We start from the raw sequence: 25,062 nt of genomic DNA, 5'->3' as shown, positions 1-25,062 counted from the left end.
AGTGTATAGTTACACGTCAATGAAAGGCTCTGGAAGCAGAGAGGCAGCTGGGAAAGCTTCAGCAGTGCCCCACCGCCGGAACCTTTCACTGCGATGAGGAAAGGCTCTGACAGGAGGAGACAGATTCCTCCAATCACAGCCTGTCCCCACTGCTTGAGTCTTTCCCTGTGGCAAGGAAAGGCTCCAGCAGCAGGGAAGCTCCCACTTAATACTTACATAGCACTTTTTACCCAAAGAGCTTAAAATCCCTTACAAAAGATAGATAAATATTATCCCCTTTTTATACTGGGAAAATAGTAGCAGAAAAACAAGTAGACTTGCTTATCTAATCCCAAAACATTTATTTCTGCTAGGAGTTCTGATTAAGCAGTCCCAATCATGCTCAAACGCACACTTAGAGTATCCTAAATTATACATGCAAATAACAAGATTGCTCTATTATTCTAAGTCCCAAGTTATGTATGCCAAGGAAGAAGCTTTCACAAGACAGATGGAACCAGGGGGATCAGTGAACCCCCACAATTGAGTACTACAGGATCTTCACCACAATCATTTTAGTTTTCAAAAAGATCTGCTGAATTCCTAGTGAAACCTGCTGTCACAGAAATTCTTCCTTCCTTTGCAATAGCTTCACTACTTTTACAGAATTCCACGTCTGGTCAATCCATCAAGCAACAATGACCTCATCCTACAACACTGACTTTCAGCAAAGTTTAAACAAAGACCAAGAAATATCCGCCAAGCCCCTCACATAATCCATACACTATGTCTATTATTAAAAAAAGTAATTGAGGTCATGCTGTAAATGAAACAATGATCCACAGAGTCTGGGCAAAATCCTATATGGCAGTTTACTTTTCCAACAAATACTCAGTCTGAATGTTTTAACAAATCAAAAAAGTACTGTATTTTGGAAGACGTCACTATCTACGAATAATGAAGACCATCTCAGCACTTTATCACTCTTCATATTCCCTCCCAGCTTTCAACACTCGCTTCCCTTTACAGCAACTTCCCCAGAGTTTTCTAAAATTCAGTCCTGAACAGAGCTCTGAAGAATAAACCTCCCCACGCAAATATCAGAACATTAGCTCAAGCTTATGAATGAGCATTTAAACATGAAATTAAAGACGCTCAAAGTTATTATTCCACAGCAACCAAGACTCAGCACCTTTCCGCATATGTAGATTTTTTTGAAGTACTACATAAACTGTTATATTTTTGTTGTTGGGAAAACCATACATCTGCATATCTTGAAATTAATGAATTGACATCAATTTTCTTTAGCTTTGTTTTCCAAATTAAATATAGAAAGGAAGGGAAAAAGAAAAAAAATGTTCTAAATAACAAATGTGCTGGTGCAACTTGGTTGCCACACTCAAACAACATCCCAGTGCAATCATTCAAATCAGTATCATGGGCTCCTAGAATTCAGTGTACTCTAGAGAGTATTACATTTGTAGCATGGGAAGGAAGTGAGAGGAGGCCAACCCAAAGGACAGAAAGACAACAGTATGTCTCCCAATGCTGTCTTAAAATTAGAAGAAAAGTCTTGAATAACTCCTCTTCACCTTCATGATAGCACTGGAAGGTGTCTAACAGCCTCTCTATCATACCTCTACCCCTACTGCCCCCACTGGCTGGTTGTAAAATTTCACCTTCCCACAGGGTACAAGAAGGGTTACATATTCAAATAAAATAGGGGAAATTTAGTGGGAAGGATACCTGGCCACTGGACAGATACTCTAGAGCAGTCAAAATTAAGATAAACCAGTCCACAGCAAATTCTTTAAAAATTAATCTGGTTTTGAGTAACCTGAAGCAAAAAACAGCAGCAGTTCATCAGAAGACTACTGAAAAACAACTTTTCCCTCATACTCTCATCTCTCAGAAATTACCTAACAGGAGTTAGGATCCCCTGAAATTAGGGGTTTCTAGTGGAGATGTTTTCTTAATAATATCTGTAGCACTGCTATATGGCTACTACAATATAATACATTTCTCCCACAATCTTGTTGAAAGTGTTCCATATAGAACCATTCAGAAAATATTCGTCTGAATATGACATTACACTTCTAGTTCAGTATCTTATGTTGGCTTCATCAAACAATACAATTTCTCTTCATTATATATTCTTTGCTATTTTTAATATGGGGCACTGCAAACCTCATTAGGACCCCAAAGGTACAGTCATTAAAGGAAGGCAAATCCAATTCATCATGTAGGCAACCAATTTTCCTCATAAATTCTCTTAATGCATGAATATATAAAGACAATCTTCAAGGAGGGACGCTGCATGAGACTTACCTTCCTTTAAAGATGATACATTTACTGACATTAACAGGTTGACAGCACCTCTTCACACCTTGTGTGTATCAATTTTAGAATAACAATATAATTTTATGGTTACAATTCATATCATCTGCTTTTGCCAGGACAAAAAACAGGTGTGTTTTCTCAAAGAGACTATTCCTCATAGTGATTCATATATTATTAATAATATCAATTAAAGTAGCAGTTATGTAAAATTCTAACAATGAGAATGTGCTGTGGGGCTTTTTTGAGAGGCAAGGGGAGGCAGGCATTACTTTCAACAGAATAAGATTAAGAAGAAAGAGTATCTCCATAGCTGAGATTGTAATCAGACTTCCTTCACAAGGCTGATTTCCTCCACTTTCTTAGATCAGGAAAAAGACTGACTCAAATTTTGCATGATAACTCTTAGGCTGGAGGGAGAATCTCCTCCTTACATTTAAAGCAATTTCATGAAACCATTCTACATTACAATGAATTAAAATTGGTCTGCAAAGTTTAAAATGTAAAAACTTGAAAAATCTGGGAATAGGAGCTTGGAGTAAGATCAGTATTGAATTCCATGAATGCATTAAGTTTAAACAAACTAAGAAAATATAGGCTACATGAAGGTACTATAAAGTGGTGCATAACTGGTTGAAACACCGTTCCCGGACAGTACTTATCAATGATTCATCATAAAACTGGAAGGGTATATCGAGTGGGGTCCTGCAGGGATTGGTCCTAGGTCCAATTCTATTCAATAACTTCATAAATGATTTAGATAGTGGCATAGAGAGTATACTTTTAAAATTTGTGGATGATACCGAACTGGGAGGGGTTGCAAGTGTTTTGGAGGTTAGGATTAAAACTGAAAGTCATCTGAACAAATTAGAGAAATGGTTTGAAGTAAATAGGATGAAATTCAATAAGGACAAATGCATGGTACTCCATTTAGGAAGAAACAATCATTTGTACAAACACAAAATGGGAAATTTGTTTGGGCGAGACTTGGATATGGATGAGAACCAGCTGGTTGAGGTTCAGTCAAGACAAGATTAGGGTGGTGATGGTAGTTTGCAGGAACAACCAGAGGGGAAAAACCAAAGATTCTGAATTGATTTAGAGTGAGTGATTCCCATCGGATACTCAAGTGTGCAACTTGGGGGATATTTAAGTTCCAGCTGCTTTTGCAAATACCAGAAATGACCAGGACAGCTTTTTGCCCTCTATATCTGGGCCAGGACATTGTGACCTTTGCTACAGAAGATAAGTGAAGAATGTGGTGGCCCGTTTGTTAAGCATTTCACTAAGAGCATATAACACCAGTGCTTCACAATCTGCTCTGGCTTCCTGATGGCTTTTAGATGAGCTTTAAGTGTTGGCTTTGACCTAAAAAATAATATATAGCTAGGGACCAGCCTATTTCACAGATTGACTCCCTCCTCATGTGATACTGCCACAACTGCAATCCATAGAGGGCAGTGTTTTCTATGAGGGTACCAAACTGTGCAATTCACTTATCTTTGGCCTCAACCTGCCTAAATCTATTGCCTCTCAGGACCCTCTACAAAGCCCTTCTGTTTGGATGGATATCTGGGTAGATCTGAGGTGGGGGAGGGAGTCTTAGTGATGGAGCTAAGTGTTGGGAATTTGAGACACAGTCTGCTGCACAGAGGCTCTCTTTCTCTCCTGGTGCTGTTATGCCATCCTTTTGATGTTATTGATATGGGTAGTACTTTTAATATCTTGTCAGATTGTCTCAAGCCACAGGCAGCAATACAGACAATGGGAATAAATACACCAACAATTACTACATCCATTCAATAAGTGTAAATAAATTAGAATTGCCAGTATTAAGTTTTAACCCAACATGACCTTTTTCCTCTATAACATAAAATAAGTGATCTTCTACAAGAAAGATACACCATAAAAGGAGAAGAGGAGATGTACGTTGTATAAAGAAAAGTTGATGCTCACCTCCAGCAATTCTGAGACAATAGGTAGTACTTCAGGGTTACAAATATCTATAGAATCATCCCGGTACGTTTTCTTTTTGTAACGGATGTTACCCAAGTGTAGTATTGCAGATAAGAGAGAGAAAATTCTAAAGAAATAAAAAGAAAACAAGAAATATTTTTATTTGTTGTTCGTTTCACAATATCAAAAGAAAAAGAATCTCTGTCAGAATCTTGAAGCAAATATTGGTGTCAACAACCCTGGAACAACATTTATTATTAGAATCCCACTATGGTAAGAGTAAATGAAAACCTGCCACAACTCATCTATCACTTCTTAAAATGCATTCTGATTAGAAAGCTGCCTGAAAACAGTGCAATGGAGAGGTTATGCCCTACAGTTTAAAAATTCCCATTTTGTGTCTGAGGCATGGAGAGGTTATGCCCTACAGTTTAAAAAGTGTCCACTCGAAAATTGAAACCCCCAAAATTAGCATCCAACTTGAGTCATCTAAGGCCCATTTTTCACTCAAATCCTGACACACACTGTATTGGTGCATACTTCTCAAAATTTTGTAACTAAGGGCATGTCTACACTGCCATGGCAGCAAGCATCAATTGAGAGGGTTTGTGTAGACCCGCTCAGTCAATGGGAGAGCACTCTTCTGTCGACTCAATTAGTCAACTTCCCCAAAAGACGGAAGGCAGCATCAACGGGAGAAACTCTCTCGTTGACATAGCATTGTGAAGACGCCACGCTGTGTAGACATAAGCATGATGACAGGAGATACGCTAGTTACATAATGTAACTAGCGTATCTATCTCACGTCGACCCAGAGCAGCAGTGTAGACCAGGCCTCAGTCATTTGATCAAAGACACAACAGCAAGTGGTTGCATAGCTGAGGAAAGAACACATGACACCTGAATCCCACCTCTCAGTTCAATCCACTAACCCAATGGTTCTATACTGTGATCCTATGTTAAAACAGAAAAAAATGCCAGGTAACTCATACATCAGAGAAATACAGGGTAGTCACCATCCCACTGGACCTTGTCAACTCCCAAGTTGAAAACCATGCACTACAGCACAGGCACTTGTATTTATCCCTAAGTACATTATGATGGAGTAATGGTTATTGCCATTTACTGTCAAAATAATTTTAAAACAAACAAGTTTTTTTTTTTTTCCAATGTCACTTTCTTAATCCTATAATATCTGCTCTTTGTGACTATTCAGTCATGGCTGACTTATCAACAAAATACATTTGCACTGCCTTTCAAACCTATTGGCCCTGCAAACATAGCACAAATAAAAAGAAACAGAATTGAATTCTATTTTTTTGTGCATCATCAGAATCGTTCACTGAGTTCCGGTTATAAGGTCCAATGAGTTACACCAAAGCAACCACATTGACAGCCATGTGCTTGCACAGGTGTCAATGAGAGCAAAATTTGGCTTGGAGAATCTTTATTATTGATTTAGATCTTAAGACCAGAAGGGACTATTATGACCATTTAGTTTGACCAACTGCATAACACAGGCCATAGAATTTTACTTAGTAAAGTAATTCCTGCATCAAGCCCTTAAATTCTGGTGGAGCTAGACCATAAGTTTACATATGTTCACAGTCTCCCATCTGTAAGCATGACCTACACGGTTTGCTCCTACATGTATGACCTGACATTGACTAGATTAAAACGCATGTTTGAATAAACTCAGTTTATCAAACAATCCATATCACTCTGTAAAACTGACAATTCCTTATTGTATTTACCATCCCACCAATCTTTGTGTCAATGGCAAACTTCACCAGCAATGATTTTATGTTTTCTTCTACTTCATTTATAAAGACATTGGACCAAGAACACATCCCTGCCGAATCCCATGAGAAACACACCCATATGATGATTCCCCACATTTCAAGATCCATCAGCCAATTTTTAATCCATTTAATGTGCTACACTGGTTTTGTTTTTTTCTTGGTGATGATGCTTATTAAGGAGAGAACCCAGGCAGCCTTTTTGATCCCAGGATGGGTTTTGCAGGACTGAGAATTAGGGATCCATCTTTTTAGTTGTAAATTAGGCATATTTATTCTGGAAATCACTGAGACAAAGATGGAACTACACACTCTATTCGAATAGTCACTTTTGTAGAAAACACCAACTCACTACATTTCATTGGTGTTTTCTTCTTTTATTTTTTATAGTCTGTGTCTCAACCTAACCCTGTTACCTTTTTCTGTTACTGTTGTAAAAAGCAAATTTCACATACTTAGCCACTTATACTAAATAATTCATTACTTTTTCTTTTTCAAAAAAGTAAAAGTAAAAGACAATTAAAGCATTTATTGATGTACATGGATACGATAGGAGAAATAAAAGAAAACCCTGTCAATGAGCTGTGCTGCCTGATGCCCAAGAATTTACCTGGTAGCACAATACAGTTAGCAGTCTAGCAGTACAGCAACAGTTTATTTCTGCTGCAGTATTGAATGAAATAGTTTCATCTGGACGGGACGGCAATGGCATTTGTTAATGTAGCACAGGTGTGCATGTGTCTTCTCCGCTTACTTGAGGAGCTGGGGTTTGGACACTGGAGTCAGGAGGATGAAGATGAGTGACTGAGCATGCAAGTGCACATGAGGAGTTTCACTGCATATGCATGGGTAAAGAATGTGTTAGTATCTTCTCTGCTTGTTTGACAAGGCTGAGGTCTGCATAAACGTGTAGAAAGCAGTGGAAGAAAGCAGCAATACGGCATCAATTCATTTCTGGTGCTTTGGGTAAGGAGTGTCTTTGTTTTACTGGAGTAGAATTTGTGGGGGGCAGGGACTGACAAAGTAGAAAGACTGTGCATAGGGGTAGGGTGTGTATGGGAGGGGATGTTGAGGGTCAACGCTGTACATCACAATATTCAGGGCTTCTATGCTTGCTGTCTCGTTGGCCTTATCTAGGCTAACAAAAAAGGTGCTTTTTAAAAAAACTGGGTTAAGCTCATGCTAAAGCAGACTATGGCCAATTTACATTTTTGAGATGTTAAACCGTAGGTGTCAAGTGATGTTTCAAGTGGGATTAGTTAACTCAATTTAAAAAACCCAATGAAGCAGTTATCTACTGCTTCCCATATAATCATCCAGTAACCAGGGTGCTTCACTGAGAAAGTGAATCCAATTGTTTGGACCAAAATCATTTAAACATATTTTTACCCTTTAAAATATATAGATAGATAGGGACTTAGTGGTGTTCAAGTTATCAATTTGTGAATCTCATTTTTTGTTGTTGAAAACAATACTGCTATCTTGATGTCACTTTTTTTATTTAATATAAATACAAGCATGTCTATTAGATCAACACATTATAGAAGTAATGGATTATGGAAGAAGATATTCATGACTCCTTCTAATAATTTATTCATAACCTACTGAAGCCTTAAGATCTTTGTATGATAATGTAGCTTGATAGTTAATGTAATCTTAACTTGAAAGTACTCTATTGATAAAGAATTATTTTGCAGTTTTTGCTAAACTAAAACAAAATCTCTGGCCAACACTTGTGCGGTTTAGTTACTTTTCTTATTTGTGGTGTTCCTCCACCACCATTACCACCACCCTAGGCAGCATGATGAAGGCTGTAATTCTCATTCTCTGAGAGTGACACTGGTATTCTCATTCTGTATTAAAATCAGATTTATAAACCCTATTTCTCAATTAGCCATACTAGTAAATGAGTGGGTCCAGATGTTTCACACAAAGGTGTTTTTAAGTCTTCCAGAATAATGTTATATCATTATAATATAACAACAACAAAAATCACATCAGCAGTTGCATGCAAAATGGATCGCAGGGTTAAAAATTAGCAATAAATAAAAGGTTACAGACAGGATATATGACTGAATAATAATTTGAATTAAAGTCATGCAGAATGAGATATTTGTATTCATGAACAATTCAAAAATATCTCAAATGACAGGAAATATATCTTGTTTATACCTTTAAATGTTCTTTACTCCTTTAATATATGAATTGTCAAGGCTCATTACCCCCTGTCATATCAGCAGTCTGACAAATTATACAGGGCACAATAGAGTCACATTCAAGTGCATTCAGCACACTCTTGCTCATATTAATGCCAGATATTAATAAGGAAGATTAACTCACTGTCTGCGAGTCTTGGGAAGAAACCCGACCATCTCCATGGCCAGCTGTAAGCGCTCAAAATCATGCTTCAGGTCTTCCCCTTCAACAGAGAAACAATCCTGTTCGGTTCAAACACAAAGATTGAGTGTTAAAAGAAATGAAGGCCAGAGTATATCTAGATGGTCAATTCAGCACTACACAAATTTCAATCAGTGTTTTCTATGTCCTTTCTCAATAACAAGTACTTTTCCAGTCTGCTGCCTGAGGAGTGAGATACATAGACCCCCTTAACATTAATAAGGAACAGATCAATTAGTTACCAACAACACACCCCTTTGACATGCCCTTCCTTCATATTCATACTCCCCTGACTCTGGCACCATTCTGAAAGTCCAATCCAGAACGAGAAGATAATGCACATTGTGAACTATACCAGTTATGGGTGAAGGACGGTGACTCAGTCAAACAACAAATGAGGGCATTTGGGTACTGTTAAAAAAACTTGCTGGAAGAAGTATATGCATTTAACTTTCCTAGGAGATCAAGTTGTAACTTATTTCCAGCCTGCTCTAAATCTTAATCTTTTGAACAAATGAGCAACAGAATTCTAACTCTCAGACACTCCTAATGAATGTAAAGAATGAATGAATGAATTCATTTTTAATTTAAAAAAAATGATTATTTTACATCCTTTTTAAAAATAAAATTAACTGCAATATATACCAATAGATTAATTTTCTGGGGTTAAAATAATAAATTTTAGAATGTTGCAAATTGGAGGCTGTTTTATTTTGACAGTTATTTTATTCTAAACATTAACTAATGTTCTGAAAATGCTAGTTCAGAAGAAATTTGAAATCTACTGAACTTTACATTTTGACGACACATGGATACTTTCAAATGAGTTAGAAAACATAAAAGTTCAGGATCTATCACCCAATAATATTCCAAAACTAATTGTTTATGGTAACAAAGAGTTCCAGAATTTTCACACTTGAGATGTACTGATGCCCATCTATATCGGCCTCACAGCTATGTTTAAGAACCTGAGTTAAAACTATATGACTTAAAACTAAACTCCCTTAAACTGGTTTATAAACTAAGAAGCCCACTATCTTTCAGGTGTTTGGTTCACCCCATGCCTGCCATGGGTTACCACCCTTAATAGAAAAGAAACAAAATAATTTGGCCTATGTGAGCCATCCAGCTACAGGCCAAAGTATCAGTCTCCAAATCCAAGTCAGGTTATCTTAAACCACAGACTATTTTATTGACAATCATACAGAAATAAAATATTGTTTTATATATATAAATAATACAATACCCCATATTTCAAAACTGTACCTACAATAACAAAATCAAGTAATTGAGTGCAACTATTATTATATGAGCCACTCTGGTCATTTGCTTGGAAATCAGGATAACTGCACGTTTAAGTGTGCACACAATTGTGTGTGAACAGTTTTGAAAATCCACACCAAACAGGGCTATTTACACGTTGCAGAGACCATCAATGAACAGGCACTAACCAGCCACAGAATACTGTCTATTGCCTGAACTCTCATGTATACTCACTCACTTTCAAAAAACATCATAAAACTCTCTCTCCATTGTGTTGGTTCTGTGTCCCACAGCTATATGTGGATAAACCTTCATGGCTAATTCTCTGATACAAACCTTCTCCTTTAAGGGGGAAGATTTTTTTTCCCCTTTCCTTAATATGGTTACTGCTCTGGAATAATGACCACTTATTGATCCTAAGATAAAACACTTTAATTTCAAATATTAGCATCAATAAGCAACAAAATCATACAAGAATATTAGACAATATTCACTGGGAGTGTCCAATTCCCCCAACTAAAAACTGTTCAACAATAAGTGGATTTATACATGATTTTTAAAATCAACTGTAAAACCAATGTAGACAGGGTCTCACTTTAAATTAGAAATTAATCTGTTTGCATTCTATTAAAATAAGTCTTATTAAAAAGGAGGGCATTTTCATCAGTTGTGCTAAATTGAATTGATAATGCTGTAGAAATGTGCCCCTTTTAACGGGACATAGCTCCGTAAACTACTTCTAAACACTGAATAAATTCATACATCATATCATGTACAATGGGACATCTATAGCTCAAAATAGATAAACCATGTAATACAGTAATGAAACAAATTAATGTTATTCCATAAGCTGATAACGGGAAATAAAGCCTTTCACCTCTAGATCAGTGGTTCAATTCTGGCCCAGATTTTAGTGACCAAAAATCATTGTTAACTAACGGCTGGTTGGTGAGCTGTATGAAATACATTGTTAATCTTAATCCAACTCTTAGCGAAAAGCGTCTACATCAGAAAAAATACCATCAGAACTATCCCTTCTTGGCAGATGCAGAAAGGGTCAAGGAAGGAAAGGGCCAATGAGACTAAACTCCCCTCTCCAAATTATGGTTGACACACACTGTTAAGACAATTTGGGGTGGCTTGTACACCAGCCAGTGCTGAACTTGGACAGAACAGGAAAATAAATGCATTGTACATGCATTTAGTATCCAGTGCTGGGATCTGTCAAGGACTCTAAAAATCTTATTTAAAAATAAAAATGAAGAAAAAGCGCCTACATTCCAGTGAACACTCCTTACGGGATTTTAGACAGTTGAAATTAAATCACAAGTTAATAGTAAAACTACTGCAGCTGACTCACAAGCAATACATTCAAAGCCAAAGGCAATGTGGTTAACAATTTACATAACAATTGCCAAGCTCATTAACCCATATGGAAAGGTTTCTTGTAAATCATTTATGTCAAAGCAGATGCTCTGCACACTATTTCATCTGCAGTAAGTCCCTGTAATTTATTTTCTTTTTTCAAAACAGACAGTCATAAATTTAGAACATTCATGCAGCAATGTCAGACAACTGTGAAAAGAGCCAACATTTGCAGACCAATCAAACTGGTCATCAGTATTCTGCTTAAGCAATGAATTGTCTCCCAGCCTTTTCAACCTTGTCATACAAAAGCAAGTACCCTGCTTACATAACACTAAATTGAAGCAATTCAAGCATCTGCACTCTCATAGTTGAAACACATGCTTGTTCAGAGACAAAAATATCATACGATGGTGAACAATTTTTTTAAAATTCCCTGTATAGTCCTAGCATGATCATAGGATAGGGTATAGAATATGTATCTAATAATGATAGACCACTGAACAAAAGAGAAGTCTGTGCTTTTAATCTCTATTCTGTGTTGTGTCTCTGTTCATAAACCAATTTTTTTTAATCTTTGAGAAATTCACATAAAGAAAAACAAACATTAGGACCCACCCCATGCAATAAACAAAATGGAACTTCATAGTCAAAACATTGTAGCTCATTTCATTGTCTATTATCCTGGTAAATTATCAGTGCAGGTGAATAAATAGCCAAACCCGTTAAAAATACCAGATTCAAGAAATAACTAAAAAATATTTATAGACAAGACTTTGCTGCTCCGAAATGGGCAAAGCAATTCTATTTTTCTTACATCATCCTGAGCTGGTTTTAGTTTAAAAAAAAAAAAAACATTTCTGCACAGTGTAATTAGCCAGCTGGGATGTAAGCAGGATTTTCCTTACCCAACTCCTGTTATGGTTTTCTTGGAATGCATCTGAAAAGTCAATTACTATGATCCAAATTAGTTCTTTGAAACTGTTAGCATATTATTCAGAGAATTTTTCCCCTCCTAAGCATTCAATGATTCAATATTCAGTATTTTAGATAATTATAACCTGTCCCCTTCTGTGGGTCTGAGATTAAATATTCTCACTGATGAAAGTCTTACTTTTATTTATGCCTATTTACCCATACAGTAAAAGGATATCTTTACAGATTACTTTTTATTCCTTAAGATTACCAAACTATTAGTATAAGCACAGAGGTAGCAATGATAACATGCAGTTAGGTTTACAAGCATGCTTTTAGGTTCAAGACAAAACTGACAAAAAAAGAACATACACAAAATCTGCAGGCCACACAAACCAAAAGCACATCTCTAATCTGGGTCTCTGCCGCTTGACTGAATTGCACACAGGAAAAAAAAAGAGCTTCACATTTCCTTTTTTGGTCATATATATTTGGAAAGGTCTTGCTGTTAAGCTGTCTTCTTTCAGATAACACTACCAGCGAAACTATTTTAACCATGGAACTATTTGTATTCTAAATAATATTGGTGTCTCCGTTTTCTCACATACTTGGTGCATTGTTTTTATATAACTAATCAGATAGGAAATTCACTACTGCAATCATTCTTGAGAAACATGGAGAACAAATCTTTCATTGCCCGTTTAATTAAAAATCTCAGTTTGTTGTACTTTGAAATATAATTGAAATGAATATTTTATTTTCAGACAAATATAATTATTGTTATATCATGAAAAATTATTATACAATGCACACCTTTATGTCAACATATATGCACTATACTTAGAATAATGTCATCATTAAGTAATTGATACCTGGTTAAATTAGATGGGCATATTCAATCCAAACTAAAAGAGAAGGTTTACCAAAGAAAAATGACCAAAAAAGGGATAGGAAAAAAGATCTGCACCATCCCCTGCTAAATATCCAAGCAACCACACTGAGAATAAAACCTTTGATTTTGGTGGTTCTATTTTAAATTAATTAAGTTTGGTTTTCTCCGTGTCTTGGTGTAGAATACGGATTCAAGGGAGCAAAGTAATGCCCTACACCAGCAACACAGAATGCACATGTACTTGTACTGACCGGCTCAGAGTCATAGTAATAATCATCCCAGCTCTGTCTGAGGGGTTTCATTTTCATCTGAAAGCAAGGCAGATCTGGTTAAGTAGCATTCAAGTCAAACATAACTCTCTCTCCCAAGTCTTTGAGACAAAGCAGCAATGCAATTATGTTACTTGCAAAGTCAGAAATCATTTTGCATGGTGTTACAAAATTTAAAATATGTAAGGAAGATTTAGGTTTTAAGAATTATTTAGCACATTTGTCAATACTCTGATCTCTACTTATGGTATTTTAAAATCATATATGGTGATAACTCTGCATATTACAAGGCTAATATATTTCTAAAACAGATTTATATATTATAATTGAGTCATGGGCTTACCTAGTGATAGTGATCTGCACAGATATGCTGGAGACCAAGGTCTAGTCTTTATTCCCTTAACCCCTGCTTTGGGGAGTTACACATGTTGGTAAACAGTGATTTATATGACCAATCAAAGAACAGCACCAAGGAGCTCCTAAGGAAGTGCCATCTAGTCCTTCTCAGCCAGCATGACAGAGATGGTGTTAAAAAAGGGTATAGTTAGGGTGAACAAAACATAAGGATTCTCAAAACTACAAAAATGAGGCAGTTAGCAGCCACAGTGCGAAAATGTTATAGCACAACTCTTTATATTGCAGTAATTAAACTAATTAAGGATCCAATCCCGCAGGTGTTAACTTCGGTAGGAGTGGAGACTAGCCAGCACAACTCAGGAAGTATTCAGCACCGTGCAGGATTGGATTTTAGCATTTCAATTGTAAATCTATTTGACAGCTAGGCCAAATCTGACCTGAGAAGAAATTACAAAGAAGGATGCTTTATTAAAAAAATATTTTTGAAAATAAATGATTTCAGCTCTTTTCTTACCCTGAAGGCTTGCTCAAATATCACATTTACAAAAAATGGAGGGGTTGGAGCAACAATATATGCTTTAATTCTCACTCTCACTATAAAATACAATTTTGTTTTGTACACCTAAAGGTGGACTAGAGTCTTGGTGAAAATGGAAAGAAAAAAGTTTTACTTTCTGTTCTAACTTTTTAATCTTTTCAGTGAACAGCAACTAACATCTCTATCTTTTCTTCTTATCCCTCTCTAATCTCTGCACCTGTAACAAATCCATTTAATTAGTATGAGAATGTTCAAAGGTGATTTAATATTTTTGCCTTTTCACATTTCCAGACTTTTCTCTAAGTCTCCTCTTCATTTCCATTTCCTCTTCCACCTTATCTTTCATTGTCCCCACTGGATATAGGTGATGGGAATGATGATGTTACTGCACTAATGGAAGGCATGAAATGACACACTTCTAAAAAAGCCAATTTCTGTAGGTACACATGGATAACAGATCTACTAATATGTAACTAATATGTCTGGATACAATACAGTAATCATGTAAAAAACTCCATGCTGTCATTGTGATCCTCAGCTAAATCCAAAATCTGCTTTAAGTATCCACTGAAGTGCACTTAGAAATTCTATGTGCCTTCAACCATCGTCAATGGACCATGATTTAGACTAAAACAGATGTTTTAATCTAAAACATGTCAGCCCTTTCCCTACCTAGTACAGTATACTACTTTGTTTTTATTTATTTTAAATATTGTTGACGTCTGTTTTACTATCTTGAAAAAAATAAAGGAAATAATAATAAAAATAGCTGTTTTTAAAACAAAATTAAGATTACGACATAGTCAAACAAAAAATTCATTTGAAAATTATCTTGGCCCGGCTATGCTTCAGAATTGCAGAACAGATGTTACATAAAGGACACACTATGTTCTCAAAATGCTGCAGTGCTTAACCGATTTTAAGAGCAAAAGCCTTAAACTCTAATTTCCTACAAGTTCACTAGTTTGTGTGAAATCTTGATGTCATTACATGTGGGTGGTTATTATTATTATTACATTTAATTATGCCTTTAAAGGTCTTTAAAATTCTTACTTTCTGAAAAATTTAGCCCTCTTAAGTTGTCAACCTTTCACAATTTTAAGAAAGACTAACAAGTTATTTGCAATGCATTGTGTTTACATAATTGAAGCTTTAACTTGTAATCTAAGAATGGCAAATTATTTACTGCTGGCCAATGAATTTTTTTTTCTTTTTAAATGTATACGAAACTGTTCTCAGATCTATTATTCTAAAGTAAAACAGGCATTTAATTTTAAAATCCACATATAATGTAACTAAGGGTTCTTTATTTTTGAGTTTTATATTGCACATGATTTCAACTTCATGAAATGAAAGGATAATTAACTGCTGACAAGCAGGGGTTCCACATGTCCAAATTCCATTAACATTTATGGGAGCTAATACCCCTTCCTCTTAACATACACTAATGGCAGAGAACCCTGCCCAATTCTGGAAAAAGAGCCTCTACAGGGCTATGCATTGATCTTGTCCTGAGCTGGCTCCAACTGCTTCTTGCCCATCCCTGTTAATATTTCCCTTTCTCCTCACCTGCTGTAAGGGAACCCAGCTTGTTGGACAAAGACTTGCTCACATAAATGTTGCAATGGGCACAAAATCTCCACGATGAAGCTTCATAAATTTTTTGTGGTGCAAACTGAACAGTTCCACAATAGTATCTCACTTATTTATGGTTAATGGTTTCCACCTTTGTTTATATTAGGCTTGTTACATTGTAAAAGAACAAAAGTCATGCTATCAGACAGCCAATCCATAAGGCTATAGAATTATGAATACATCACATGCAAGCTGTTATATCCTACAGGCCCACTGCTAACAAGTGGACGCATCTCTCTCTAAACAGAACTAGGCAGAAGATAGATATTAATTATTAATAACATTCATACAGATGGAAATTAAATTATTAATACATTTCCCTTAGGAGATTATATTCAGTATATCGCTTATATTTTTATTTCTCTGTACTGCACTTAAGGACGGCAAACAGATAGCATCAAAATCATTGCCTTTCTCAAATAACTGAAGTGCCAGCACTGATGAATTTCTCATCATGAAACCTGAATATGAAGGTAGGTCACAGACAGTAAATGTCACCACTCTGCTTATTTTTTTGTATTAACATTAAGTAAAATCAATAGAGAAGGAATAGGGCATCAGGAAAAACTGGTCCATCATTCTAGAGATAAATACATTCTACAACCCCTTTTGAAAAATGCTGTCATATCCCCAAAGCTGCTTGTTTATTCCCACCTGATTAAGGTAATGATACTCCTCGGGTTGTTTAAGATGGAACGTTGATCTTTCTTCTTCACTTGCTCCTGCCAGAAGGTAATAAAATACATGGTAGTTCCTGGTAACAAATAAAAATTATGTTAAACTTGAAAATAAATATCAGCACTGAACACAGAAGCATATGTGGGCCTGCAGCTGCAAGTACAATTGAGCATACAAATTGAGACTGGGATTTTCAAAGTCCTGAAGGGTAGTAGGTACCAAATTTCCACCGACTTTCAAATGAGATTAGGGCAGCTAATTTCTTTAAGTCACTTTTAAAATTCCAGCCATTTATACCAAGAGCATCTACAAATGGCTAGTTCGATGCATAACTGGCAACCTTACCCTTAACTAAAGAGAAGAGAGTTCCATATTTAGGAAAAACAAACTCTTGAATGCAATCACCCACAGCATGACATCACCACCCTTATGAGTGGGGCCCTACCAAATTCATGGTCCATTTTGGTCAATTTCACAGCCATAGGATTTGAAAATTAGTCAGTTTCATGTTTTCAGATGTTTACAAATAAAATTTTATGGTGTTGTAACTGTTGGGGGTCCCTATCCGAAAAGGGGTGGGAGGGCTTCAAAGCTATTTGGGGGGGGAGGGGGAGAGGTTCGCAGGATTGCCACCCTCACTTCTACACTGCCTTCAGAGCTGAGTTCTGGAAGTCAACAACCGCAGAGCTTCCTGCAAACCGAGGAGGTTCCCGGAGGTGGTTCTGATCTCCCCATGGCTACTGGGACCGCCCCAGCTAGGGACTCCTAGCTGCTAGTCCAAGCCGGGCTGGAGAGGGACAGGACTTGCTCTTCCCCTGCACAGCCTCTCTTGCGGGGAGATCAGACCCACCTCCAGAAGCAGTGCAGAAGTGACAGTGACACATCCTCACTTCTGCGCTGCAGCAGCCGCGGAGCTTCATGTAGCCAGAGGAGGTACCTGGAGGTGGGTCTGATCTCCCCCCACAAGAGTGGCTGTGCAGGGAAAGAGTAAATCCCATCCCTTCCCAGCCCAGATGGGAATAGCAGCTGGAATCTAGGGCACAGTAGGAAACCCCAGCCCTGTCCCTCCCCTCCTAGATTTCAAAGGAGAGGTTCAACTTTACAGTCGGTGACAGTTTTCACAGCCATGAATTTCAAAGGGCCCTACTTATTAGCCCTGGGTTTGGTCTGAGTCCTTCGGCCTGGTAGCCCTTTGGACCTTCTTGGCCTGGCAATCTTACTTCTGGTAGCAGAATGGCCCATTTTGCTTAGAAAGCAATCTTTTTTTTTTTTTTTTTTTGGGTGCCCAGACAATTCTGCCAAGGAATTGGTAAGGTCCAAGATTCCTTGAAAACTGTTCACAGGAGCTCCACAAATAATTTTTGGCTACCAAAGGCAGTCTGGTACTAGATGAACCCAGAAATCTATATACTCTTGCCAAGTTCAGAGCCATAGATTTCTACTGGCTACTATATGCCAGAGAAGAGTTTGGGAAGAAAAATGAGTGCTCTCCCAGGATGCACTCTAAATGAACAACAAGGCCTGTAGAACTTCTAATTTATTTTAGAAAGATTTAGTCTTCAGTCTTTGACTGGAGAGTGAGCTGCAAAATGAAGGAAAATTACTGGGTGGTTTTGGTGCCCATCTATTATGTACAGGGAAGCAAAGAGAATGTCTCCAGTTTATCAGTAATAATAAAAGATATCTCACCAAAAGCAACAATGAAAAGCTGTGCCTGGCCCTGAGAGGAGGTGATACATAGCACTGTGTTATGAAACAATCTGCCACCATGGCAGGAAATGAAAGAAATAAAAAATGAACATGAATCAACCTCCAAAGACTATCTAGGATGGACTGTACCCGCCCAACACATAACTGAAAAGAGTGCTTTTTTCTTACAATTGGCACTACTTGTCCAGCCTGTGATGCCAATAAATCCTAACTGAATTGAACAGAATATAATGTTAGAGGAGGAGGAGTTAATTTTAACAGCCTGGCCCGAGTTTTGCACAAAATAGGCAAATTCTTGACCACAAAGTATCTGGAGTAGTCAGAGGTTCCTTATTTAGGACTGGTTTTTTGTTTTTTTTTTAAATCAGTGTCTGCTGGGCCCATAATGTCTGGAATAGCATTCTGGCTGAAGGTCTGGAACTAAGCTAGGGATAGTCCCAAAGGGACCGGTCAAAATATGAAGGGAAATATTGCCCATGGTAACCAAGGTTTCTGAATTTGCTGTAGCCTTGACATATGAAGCTGGAGGCATCTTAACAAGAGTTTTCTTGCTTTTGCCCACAGCTGCTTTTCTGTTTTTAGAAGGTCAGTTTCTTGTAATGTTTCAAAGTGGTTTCAAGGTTTCAATGACCAAGATGCTACCTTACAAATCTCCCTGACTGCAGTGCCTGCTATTTCTGCTTAAGTTGGGGCTATGCTTTGGTGAAATATACTTTGACATCTCTCAAGGTTAAAATGCCCACTTCCCTTATATGACTCGAACATGCAGCAGTACATCCACGTGGGAATGGTAGACTTAAGCTCTCTCTGATCATCTCTGTCATTAGCTTGCAGTGAGAGCATATTACAATAGGCCCCCTGTGACCTGAACAGGTGGCTAGTTTCCACTCCTATTTCCCAAATCTGCCTTGATTCCAGAAAGAAGGTATGACCTTTCTTGCTATTATGAACTTGGGGTTGGTAGATTATTATTCTATTATGAACTTGGGGTTGGTAGATTATTATTATGATTATTATTATGAACTTGGGGTTGGTATCAGACTTGTGTTAAATTGCACTCTTTCCTATGAGATCTTAAAGAGGTGATGAGCAGCTCATAGTCTTCAGGATCCTCCGCTACAGAGTTTTATCAGACTGAGGATGTCATTCCAGTCATCACTTTTGTTCAGGATACATATGTGAGATTGCTAGAGGTCAAAGGGCACTATGGGCTATGATTCCACCAATTTGCTGATGAGACCATTTTCTATGCCTCTTTTTCACTGAGTGCAATCTGTATAGTATCCCAGATGTCCCAGTGTTTTCATGAAAGAGATATGAAAGAAAAGCTACTGGCTTCAACCAAAGCAAAACAGATACAATACTGGTTGACAGGCAGAAACACTTGGCAGAACTGGTAGGATGTCTAACTACCCCCTCAAATGGGAGCATCAATCTTCCATTACTCAAGGGAGTCCTCTGGATTATCCCTGGACTCGGCCTTCAAGTTAGCAGGAATGGCCAAGAAACTATTGCAAGTATGGATGGCCATACATCTCTTTACTGGTTTTAGGTCCTTATCCAACAGAAATCTATGCTTTTGTCATCGTCAGGCTTGAATGTTGTCAATGGCTATTTACGAGCCTAATTGTGAAGATCACCCAAGGGTTAAAGCTGGTAAAGCAAGCAGCTATCACATAACTGCTTCATGCTCTATAGTGGTTGTCCATCTAGTTCCAAGTCTAATTAAAGGTTCTGAACTACAATTGAAAAGCTCTAAATGGGCTGGGGTGTAGCTATCCTAGTGACAGCCCCAAATTCTAAACCTTGCAATGGCAAAAACATTCAATGGAGAGACTAGCTGAGAACACCCAGGACACACCTTTCCACAGCCATGACAGAATGTTCTTGGTGGAGGGTCCATAACTGTGGAGCCAGCTTCTGCCAGAAGTTAGGATGCAGCTGAATCTTGCCATCTTTAGAATGCGTTACTTGAGGCATGTTTTCATGAAGGGATATATATAAAAGATGGGCCGGATATCTGACTCCACTAGGTGCATGACCCTTATAACAGGAGGCTATGAAGGTGAAAAGGGAAAAAACTGTCTGCCTGATTGATTGTTGCCTTGCACCACGCATAGTCATTTACACCAGTTCAAAGTGAATATAAAGTGAGTGAAAAAAGCTACTGAACCAGAACAGTTTACAACACTTCACACTGATGTAAACAACTGCACAAGGTGCAGAGCAACAGAATTAGGCCCTTTGTTCCCACTTAGGACAGCCGTTGCCCAAGAATAAATTTATGAAAGCGCTTAGGAAAATGTGCACTGGTAATACATTAGTTAGAATCCAAAATGTTTCCTTACAACATGGTAAACAGGGCAAAAACTCTACTACTATGGCTCTTCAGAAAGAGACTGGAAATCATCTTATTTCACATTGATATCAAACACATTCTAAATGCTTGAAATACAATATTAATGTTAAAAGAAATTTAAATGGCTAACACGACAACTACTTTTACTTAAGCATGACTGCACAAAAGAATAGTGTTGACAGCATAATAGTATTTTTAAAATTAAGAACTTTGCTGTGTTATCAAGTCTGTGTTATCAAACGTTTTTCTGAGAGAAAAAAAGATTAACTCATAACAACCTCGATTACATTTTTCAAGTTTCAATGTGCATGCAGTTTAGCCTTCAGAGCTGTACATTAGCATTGTAATGGGTGTACCAATTCCACATGGACGAGACTCAGATTGCAAAAGGATTTACTTTTCTCCTCCATCTAATTTAATAGGATCATTTTAGCAGCAAGAGCGTCTTATCTATTACACCAAAGGACATATTGCAATTAATGTGAAACTGTACAAGAACAACAGTCTCAAGGTATGTCTACACGGCAATAATACACCTGCAGCTGGCCCCGGTCAGCTGACTCAGACTTGAAGGGTTAGGCTGTGGGGCTGTAAAATTGCAGTGTAGACATTTGGGTGCAGAGTGGAGCCTGGGCTCTGGGATTCTATAAGGAGGGAGGGTCCCATGGCCTGGGCTCCAGTCCAAGTCTGAACATCTCCACAGCAATTTTGTTGCTCTAGAGCCCAACTCAGCTGACACAGGCCAGCTGCAGGTGTTTTATTGCAGTGTAGACATACCCTCAAAGAGCAATACAAAAGAAAGCGACAGTAGTTGACATAATCAATAGAAGATAAAGTTTGCCTTTCTGTACCACCCTTACAAGGGACATGTGGGGTTTGTGTTCTTATTTTGTTTGTTTTGTTTTGTTTTTTGGAATAAACATGAGATAGTGGAAAATGTGTTTAAAATAGAGGGAATCACTGAAATTAAAAGAAAAGTCTACAGTAGGGAAATAAAAGGCCAAAAGTAGGCAAAACAATCATTTCATTTTATTATTAATTATTAGTATCTCTAATGCATCTTGGAGCCCTAGCCATGAACCAGGACCCCACTGTACAAGGTGCTGTTCAAACCAAGAGCAAAAACACTGTCCCTGGCCCACATTAGATTTTAAATAGTTTACAAATAATGCAGAAGTCATGTAATAATCATGTTATAACATTTGATTTATCCATTAATCACAAAGACAGTGGAAAATATAAGACAAGGACTTTAAGGATGAAGAGGAGATCTGGATTTTCCTCCCTTCTAGATTTTTATTTATTCATGAAATTATTTATTAAACAAAGACTGCAAAACAGGCTTAGGCCAGGTCTACACTCAAAAGTTAAGCCAACCCAAGTACATCACTCAGAGCTGTGAAAAAGCCACACAACCCCTTTTTAACATAGTTAAGCTTACCTAACCCTCAGTGTAGACAGGGCTATATTAATGGAAGAATTCTCCTGCTGACCTAGCTGCCACCTCTCAGGGAGGTGGATCAACCATATCAATGGGAGAACCACTTCCATTTCTGTAGTGAGTGTCTACACAGTGCAGCTGTGCTACAGTAGCTTTTCAGTTGTAGACAAGTCCTTAGCTTAACTGAAGCTAAACTAAATTAAGGCCATTTTAATTCTGAATAAGTGTGCTCATACAGGGGTTTAATGCAGTTTAACTAGTTCACTTTTTATTTGCACCTTTAGTTAATTCTGATTAACTTTCCTGAATGTCCCCGTGTAGACAAGCCTCCTAAGTAGCCTGCAATTGATCAGCAATACATATTTAGAACTGTGAAATTCAGATTCTACATTCCAGTTAAAATAGAGTATTAAAACTGTCTTTCATACACCCAATAAATAAATAATTACAAAATATAAGGCTATACATAAATAAAAAACAGGCTCCTACCGCTCATTGTGTTCCTGATAGACTAGCCTGGATTTCTCCAGTAAATACTTTTCAACATATGCTCTGGAAGAAAAAAAAAATTAGTCATTCATCCACCATTCAATTTAAATGAAGAGAGCTTTATTGAGATTTTTTACTATACAGAAAAGATATATTTTTATTTCAATCTTGTTACATTTAGATATATAAATTTCTTCCTAGGTAGACCAAGCCCAATATTATGTTTGGCTTTTGAAGTTTTTAGTTTGATACAAACCCAGGACCAACACTGATATGAAATCCATGATCTCTCATGAGTTAGCCTATGGGCAGGGAGAGTAGAGAGAAACCCTGACAGAAAGTAAAGAATCTAAGATACCTATTAAACCTAAATTCAGCAAGATAAAAGTGGCTGACTAAACTTCTGCATTCCAGATTGATGTCAGAGCCCATTTAGGTTTTGATCCCGTGATGAAACCCACATGGAAATCCAGTTATCTGCCCAGGGAGATTGATTTCACTGCAAGTTCAGGCCTACATTTTAATGCCCTTGTATAATATGGCACTCTCCAGTCACTCACATCTGACTAACTATATATTCAAGTATTTTGCTAAACAGCAGTCTTCTGTTGGTGCTAAATATCTAGCTACTAAGCCTCTCAAGTTTACAAGCTCTTCATGTTTTGGCAGTTAAACACTTACGCTTCTTTAACTAAACATTTGACAGTGATTATCAGAACTGTGTGCAAGTTGATTGCACATCTAATTTGCATGTGTAAATACATTTAAAAGCATCCAAGATTGCAATCTCTTTGAAGCAGGGCTATGCTACTCTGTTTGTACAGTGGCTCACACAATAATAGATGCTCATTGTTGAGTGACCTTTAGGCATTGCCATAATAAACATGATAAATAAAAATAAACAAATAAATAAATAAATAGAATGTACAAGATAGAGACAAATTTTGCACAGATTCTGAAAGTTTGGCTCTAAACAGCTATTTTAAAAAAATCTACTCAAAGTTTCAAAATTAAATAAAAAGCTTATTTTTATGACATCCATGGAAAAACAATATTTTATACTCCAACAGAGGCAGCTAATTATTTCTTCAAATGATATTGCTGTGCTTGGGGCTGCACCCAAAGAGCTTACAACAAAGTGAAGAAACATTATACACCAGATTGCTAGAGACAGTGAAGTGCAAGATTTCCTACAAATTTTCAGTAGTGGATTATACTAAAAATGGAGGTTATTTACCTGTAACTGGAGGTTCTTCAAGATGTGTGGTCCCTATCAGTATTCCACAACTGAGATACGCATGGGCACCATGTGCTTGAGGCTGGAATTTTTCTCAGGCAGTGTCCATTGGCTTGCACACGTCATTGCTCTCCTCATGCTCTGAACTGAGGGCATAAACGGTGGTGCAGACTGATGTCTCTCCAGCTTTCCATTCTTACCTCAGTTCACATAAACTCAGCAGAGTGGGCAAAGAGCAGGTAGTTGAATACAGATAGGGACCATACACCTCGAAGAACCTTCGATTACAGGTAAGTAACCTCAATTTCTTTTTGAGTAATAGTCCCTATATGTATTCCACACATGGGAGATTAGCAAACAGTAATCAGACCTGGGGTGGTTGCGAGGACACAAAAGTGATAGCTGAATGTATTACTGCTGTCCCCACAACTGTGTCCATAGCTGTTGACTGCATCAGAGCATAATGTCTCATGAAGATTTGCAAAGAGGTCCATGTAGATGCCCTAAGTATCTCTAGGAGGATATGTGTCTTAGCAAGGCAGCCGAAGTAGTTTGTCCTCTAGTGGAATAAGCCTCCCCTCACTGAGGGGAAATATTAGCTAGTTGGTAACAAAGGGTAATACAATCCGAGATCCATTTTGAAAGTCCCTGTATCGATATACCCTGACCCCTTGATCGCTCTATGGAGACAAACAGTTTAGGTGTCTTTCTAACATCCTTTGTTGTTTGCAGATAAAAGGCTTAGTCTTTCAGCAATCTAGAGAATACAGGCATTTCTCTTCATCTGAGGCATGTGGTTTTGGAAAAAATACTGTTAGGTGGATTACTTGTCTCATATGAAACAAACCACTTTAGCAACAAATCTAGGGTGAGGTCTTAACAAGATATTTTCTTTATAGAGGTTACTAACTCTTCTGGCTGAAGTTATGACTATTAGAAAGGCCATCTTCATGGACAGATGTGCCAGAGAGCATGTGGCTATAGGCTCAAAGGGGGAGGAGTTAGTAAGCAATGATAAAACAAAATTAAGGTCCCATTCAGGTGCGAACTTCAGCAATGGTGGAAAGTATCTGAGAATCCCCTTCAAGAAATCTAGTTATGATAGGATGAGTGAATATTGTAGTTATGCACCGGAGGATGGAAACCACTGATCACTGCTAAATGCACTGGAAGAGAACTGAGCGCAAGACCCAAAGATGTAAGGGTAAGTAGACATTTAAAGATAGCAGGGATCTAGTAGATTCTAGAGACAAGTTGCACTGGTAAGCCCAACAGGAGAAATGCTTCAATTTTGCTGAGTAACAGCGTCTCGTAGAGACTTTTCTGCTTTGCTTAAGGATGGATTGCACCCTTTAAGAACATAAGCCTCTGAATATCAGAGGAGGGGAATGAATTAGCATCAATAAAGGGACTCAGGACTCACTAGTTCCATCAAAAGAAAGTCTT

At 37.6% G+C, this 25,062-nt stretch overlaps 1 protein-coding gene across 3 annotated transcripts in view; it reads right to left on the bottom strand.

Annotated features, from left to right (window-relative positions):
- The window catches only part of MYO9A (myosin IXA), a 372,546-nt gene that overhangs the window by 186,886 nt on the left and 160,598 nt on the right, over positions 1-25,062 (bottom strand). For all 3 annotated transcript variants that reach the window (XM_067555993.1, XM_067555992.1, XM_067555994.1), the window contains exons 5-9: positions 22,380-22,442; positions 16,357-16,456; positions 13,155-13,211; positions 8,412-8,509; positions 4,273-4,399 (exon numbers count right to left, since the gene is read on the bottom strand). In XM_067555993.1, coding sequence (XP_067412094.1) covers positions 4,273-4,399; positions 8,412-8,509; positions 13,155-13,211; positions 16,357-16,456; positions 22,380-22,442 — 445 coding nt within the window. The remainder of the gene's footprint in view (positions 1-4,272; positions 4,400-8,411; positions 8,510-13,154; positions 13,212-16,356; positions 16,457-22,379; positions 22,443-25,062) is intronic.

The sequence above is a fragment of the Emydura macquarii genome, unplaced genomic scaffold, assembly GCF_026122565.2.
Source record: "Emydura macquarii macquarii isolate MOO-44397 ecotype Brisbane River unplaced genomic scaffold, CSIRO-AGI_Emac_v2 contig_1644, whole genome shotgun sequence".
Lineage (NCBI taxonomy): Eukaryota > Metazoa > Chordata > Testudines > Chelidae > Emydura > Emydura macquarii.
This window is presented reverse-complemented; position numbering and strand designations above follow the sequence as displayed.